This window comes from Morone saxatilis, unplaced genomic scaffold (assembly GCF_004916995.1).
Source record: "Morone saxatilis isolate NCDOM2014 unplaced genomic scaffold, NCSU_SB_2.0 Contig15, whole genome shotgun sequence".
NCBI lineage: Eukaryota > Metazoa > Chordata > Actinopteri > Moronidae > Morone > Morone saxatilis.
Window position 1 is genome coordinate 6,479,757 of NW_023339707.1, and position 6,119 is coordinate 6,485,875.

The 6,119-nt window shown below is 39.1% G+C and overlaps 1 protein-coding gene across 1 annotated transcript in view; it reads right to left on the minus strand.

The window, feature by feature from the left end:
• The window catches only part of fam131c (family with sequence similarity 131 member C), a 7,644-nt gene that overhangs the window by 869 nt on the left and 656 nt on the right, over positions 1 to 6,119 (minus strand). The window contains exons 2-4 of the mRNA XM_035657528.1: positions 5,414 to 5,536; positions 1,338 to 1,583; positions 969 to 1,058 (exon numbers count right to left, since the gene is read on the minus strand). Of these exons, the coding sequence (XP_035513421.1) occupies positions 969 to 1,058; positions 1,338 to 1,583; positions 5,414 to 5,536 (459 nt within the window). The remainder of the gene's footprint in view (positions 1 to 968; positions 1,059 to 1,337; positions 1,584 to 5,413; positions 5,537 to 6,119) is intronic.

Consider the following 6,119-nt stretch of genomic DNA (forward strand, 5'->3'; position numbering starts at 1 on the left):
GTCCATTTGTACAGTCAGGGGTGGGGTACTGCTACACAATGAGGAGTATGGGTGCTCATGTGGGCAAAAATAAAATGTGCCAGTACTCTTCTGGTGAGTACAATTCACTTGGTGAATTTGGTGCACTAAACATCTCTAGCCAGGCTAGATGTCCTATAATGTCATAATATCACTGGACATTAGAAAATGCTACCACTAGTACGGTACCACAGTAAAGACCTAAGGGTGTCACTAGTGGAAATTACTTGCTGTTACCTAAATCAATGGTATCTCTCTCATATGTGGGCAATTTTAGAAGCTCAAACTCTGCTGCACTGATGCTGTGTTTACCTTAGGTGGGATGAAAGGTGGGAAATGAATAAACCATGAGAAAGATGTTTTCTTTCTTTGTTTTGCTTTCTTGCTTTCTAGCTATGGACAACAATTATATGACAGGCAGAGACGGTCATATGGAAGAAATTTTGACCATTTATTTATGCTTGATGACAAGTCATGCCATTGCCAAAGTCAACAGGATTCATCCTCTGGAGACCATGAATGTGTGTGCACATTTTAATTAGTGGACTGGGCAAGAGCATAAAACAAAAGTCCAGCAATGCCTTTAGTGTGGTTAAAATCTGAATAAAAAACCCAAAACATCTGAAAGTGATATAAACTGCACACATCGTGCTCATGATTCAACCACTCCTGTGGGTTTCAGCAAATAGGGCTGATTAGTGCCGTCTTAATTAATAGGGATGGAATCTGTGATGCCAAGAAATGAGAGACTTCACGGTAAAATAAGGATTTAGAGATTATAATCAGCCAAATCCAGACAGATACTATTACAGTTGAAAAGCCTTATTACCTTGTTGTTTTAATCTTTTGGTTCATTTTTATTTGGTCACAGCAGATGAAGTAGAGAAGAAGTTTTTGCAATAGAGTAAAAGAGACATTTCAGACACATGTGATCCTTTACATAAACAAACCTTGCAAGCTGGTGGAGGGCTGCTCTAAGCTGTCATTCATGGACCACACATTCATGGCTGCCTCAGCCAGGGCAAACTGCTCTGCTACTCCTGTGAAACAAAAGGCACATAAACAGATTTTACATAGCTTTTCCCAGAAGCCCTGTTGTTTTTCACTAAGTCTACTGCCGTCACAAACATAGGGAAATCGAATAAGAGTGCTAGATTTGAGTCACTGTCATGGGACGTGATAAGGGCTATTGATTTCTGTAGACGCTCCCTCAGTACCAGCCAATCGAACAAAAAACAATGCCCCCAGGGATCTGAGCATCACTTCATCTCCACTGACCACATCTTGTTTTTCTTATGAAATTCATCCGTCTGTCTTACCTGCAGCGAAGCGAGCTTCCTTGATCTCATCCGTCATTTGGGAGTAGAATTGTTCATCCTCCTGCAGCTCGGCCCCCATTCCCCCCCAGCCTCCACCTCCTTTACCCCAGCCCCCGCTCCAACCTCCCCTGCCTCCACTGGCCTCACCACCTCCACCCCAACCCTTCCACTCAATGAGGTGAGCAACTCGCCCCTGGGCCATCGCCGTCGGCTTGGTGATATGTTCCTTTATCGTGGCCACCAGACCTAAATGAGGAGGAGGAGGGGGTGAGATACATCTTGATAAAGTGGATTAGATAAAGGGTAAACAGTATAGGTGATAGAAAGGAAGAGAAGGGCAAATAAATGCCACAGTAAGGGACAGGGATATGGAAATAGAAAGAAGAGACACACTGAGGGAGAGAAGTCATGACATGGTTATACTTGAGAAGAAACTCTGCATTCATTCAGGCTTTGAAGGACTCCTGATTAGCATAACCTGAAGCATGAAAGAGGCACTGATGTAGAGTTCCACAGAAAACACATTGGGGAAGATTAAAAATGAGAGTATAACAGCATTTAAGGTGATTTAGGAGAAAATTGTACATTTTATTGTTTATTACTGACATTACTTCTATCATAGTTCTTCTACACTTCTACAGCACTGTATGAAGCTCACTTGGATAGAAAACCAAATGAAAATACATGTTATATCTTGATAAAAAACCAACAACAACAAATTATTCAATAAAATTTCCATTTGTAAAGGACACAACATGAAACAACTTCATTCTTATTTTGTAGTTTTAATAGCCATATCAGTTATGACAGTTTTAACAAAAAGCCTGATAAAACCTGTTTTGAAGTCTTTGGGGACAAAGTCAAGTCACAAGGCTTCATGAGGAAATTGCAAGTCAGTTGCAAGTCCTTCAGGTTTCTAAATGCTGACTTTTATAATTACACAGCTTTTACTTTAACATGTTACACAGGAGTCCTTTCAGTACATAGGTCTACAGGTGTGTACAGATTGAAACTGAAGCAAATGTTTGCTTTTGCCTCTTTTGCCTTACTGTTTGTGCAGTCAGTGTTGATTGGCTGCAAACAGCAGTGTAACAACTGTACAGACATTAGTTGTAAGCTAGTTGTGCACCTGCGTCTCTCCATAGGCTCTTGCACTTGAATTTGCTTCATGTTTTGTCTGAAAACATCCAAGCTGTTTTTTTATTCTGGGATTTCATCAGGTCAAAACTTAAGACACAATCTAATTTGTTTTTATTTAACTTTCAAGTTAGTTCAAGAGTTCAGGCACTCTTAATTAAGTTGAGTCTCAGCAGTCAAATCAAAGTCAAATCTAATTATTGTGACTCAAATCCAAACCTGAAATGTACTGCTCTGTTTTTCCAAATGGACTCTTGTCAAGCAGCATCTAATAGAGGTGTTGTGTCCCTGCAGCTCTGCAGTAATATGTTATTCATAACCAGTAGAATCACTGGACAAAACTACAAAGATGGCATAATTTATTTTAATCACAAGAGACAAGGCTAGAAAGGTCCAGGGAAATAAAGAGTTATAAAGTAAAAGTGACAGCAAGCCAAGGTCATATTGTAGAACAGGTAAATTTAACAGATGTAAAAGGACATAAAATGAAAGGTTGAAAAGGCAAAGTTTGAGAAAAAGAACAAGTAGGAAAGGTTAAAGTAAGCAGGACACCAAGACCAGAAAGAGAGGAGGACAGGGTGGCAAGCTTTAGGATGAGAAAAACAAGAAGCAGGAGTGGAGATGTGATAGAGTTAAATAAAAGAAAGGAGTCATGAGATCTGGCAGCCTGCACTAATTGAAACGGAGAAAAACATCCCAACATGTTTTTTTCATTTGCTCTCAACACCTAGAGACTGTTGTTTTGTTGCACAGTAACACCCACTGCTGTCTCACCCTGCGTTCACACTATGACGACACTGTTGTGAGGCTTAGTTCTGGCTGACTGTCGATGGGGAGGAAGCTATGTTTGCATCTATTTAAGTTATGTGCAGCTGGAAAATCCCATTTGTTTTTCAAATTGGATATTTTGGGCTTACAGTCCACACTGCAGTGTTAAATAGACCAAATCATATTAGGTTGACATAGCACCCCACAGAATAGTCAGAATAAGTTAAGATTTCTCTGTTAATTTGTAACAAATAGTATTAAAGACACTGTCAGCACCCGAGGAGGCTGACAAACAGTGACTGTTTGACTAACTGTGCAAGCCTGATGGCGCTCTTATGTTGGATTTTATAATGTTTTAATGGATGTATTAAAATCTTTTTGGTAGTGTATGGTTAATCCAAGGTTTTTGCTGAAAACTGCCTTCTGTGCTTTCATCAAGCTACCAAAATCAAAGTGGTTGTAAAGACAGTAATACCAAAACAATGAGCTTAAAGCAACTAAAACGCTGCAGCTCAGGGGAACTGAAGAGTCAGGTCATAATTCACTCAATAAAACAATCTGTTTTGGTTGGGGTGTGTGTGGAGCTCTGGAAACAAAATCATATTTAGTGAAAAAACACAGTGTGTGTGATAAACAGCAGCCGACGGATTCATCACAATATATATAATAATAATATTCAATTACAATAGCTCTTATTGAAAGTGAAACCAAGATGTGATGACTGTGACCACCATGGTCAACATTTCCAAGCAGACAAGACTGTCTATAGATCACCTGAGTTTACTTGGTTGCTGTCAGAAATGATTGGTTTTGTTGCTACAGTAAACACATAGTTACACTTTTAATAAAGTAACCAGAGTCAGTCAGGTAGAAGTCACTTCATAAAAATAGACATATATTACATTATGTGAAGCATGACTCCTGGCTTTACATTGTCAGGAAACAGAGAGGATAAACAAACACAGACAGATGAACAAACACGGGATGTTATGAAACCTGTAGGAGCTGTATTCAGAGCTTTGTTATTTAAAAGCCAACATGGGAATCATTCTAGAAAATAACATTTAATCACATCCTAAAGGGGGTGAAATTGATAAATGCTGTAATTTGCCAGTTGGCAAGCGACTAGTGTTGATTTCAAGCAGCGGTGGATTGAAACAATAAAATAAAAAACCCAAAGGAAATCAAAGCTGGGGTGAAAAACTGTGTGGGATTTATACGACCGACAATTCCTAAAAGATACAGTTAATTTGTTTTCCCATATTCTTATCAGTATACTCATATTTAGTCCCACCAGGCTGTTAGATTAACACAACTGTTAATTTGTTCCGTCCAACACTGTTGCATTTGTGAAATTTAATGAACATTTCAGTTTCTAGGGGCTGCCTGCGGGCCTTTAGCCATTTACTGTTAATATAATCACATCAGCTTGATATATCTATCAAACAGCATCATACAAGGATAATAAATGTATATAATTATATTTGTACAATAATATTTTCACAGTGTGATCTGATTTGCACGGTTAGGTTGTCAGCTGCACTTTGTGACTGCCCAACTGAACATGACTGACAAGTGATTAAGTCTCAGTAAATGCTGAAAAGCTTTTTTATTTTTATTTTCTGGACTGATTCTGCCACTCTCAAAGCAGTGTCAGCCTCTCAGTCTTCTGCCTGTATGTCTGTATTTGTCTAACATATTCATAATTATACTGTCAGGGTCATAAAGGAGCTTTCACTGGGAAAAGCTTAACAAGGCATAACACTTTAACTCAGATAATTAACCTCCTCCTAAGAAGGAGGGACGCAGTCTAGATGAGGCAGACAGACACAGGATGGGGCAATGGGGATGAAAAAGATCAGGAGGCAACCAACATGAAGAGAAGAGGAAGCTAGACTCAAAAGTAGAGAATAAAATTAAATGGGAGATGGAAATGTGTGTTGTACCTGATTGTTTACTCATGTTTGCCAGGGTTTATTGGTGTTGCAGCATGTGTGAGAGAGAAAGGGCACGGAGGAGGAGGGAAATTACATTACTAACCTCCCATGGTTACTGATGCAATTTCCCAGCTTGCTTTTTTCCCAGTCTCATATGTTTGATTCCTAATGAAACACAACATGAACTAGATCTGTGTGTGTGTGTGTGTGTGTGTGTGTGTGTGTCCATCTCACCCATCAAAGAGGAGGTGGCCAGCTCGCCGATGTCATAGCCGCTGGTTTTATCTGCGACACTGCCGTTGGAAGGATTCTGCCCATCCTGCAAAATATGATGCACAAGAAGAGGGACAATACCAGCTTGTCAGCTCTGCATTTGTGATATTTTATGGGTTTTGAATTGGATTCACATGCCAGAGACAGATTTTTTCATCTCACAGAGTTGAAGGTAACCGTTTGTATGAGCTTTCCACACAGGAAATACAGCACATACACACATACACACATACACTGTAAATACAAACACACACAAAATCAAATGTGCATGCATTCTCCTATGGCAATCACGTCTTGTCTGTGATGACTCAATCCACACATTTCATGCTTTTTTGTCTGATGAAAAAATAGTGATAATGACAATAACAGCCAGTATTTATGAAAATCCTGTAGAATGCACATTCTAACGAAATTAACTGCGATCAAAGGAGGGTATTTTAAACTGAAGCCCATGTGGTATTTACACCCAAGTAGGTGCAGTTAGTGTGGAAAGAAGAACTGATAGATTTCTCTTGGTTTCGTATTCTTGATCTTTTTAATATGTTGCAAGCAAAATGGGATTACAAGTAACTACATGAACATGAACCTGTCAAATGGTTGGAAACCAGTCCAAATTCATTTTTACAGATGGTAAAATTCTGCATAAAAGTAATTTACTTTTTTTTTT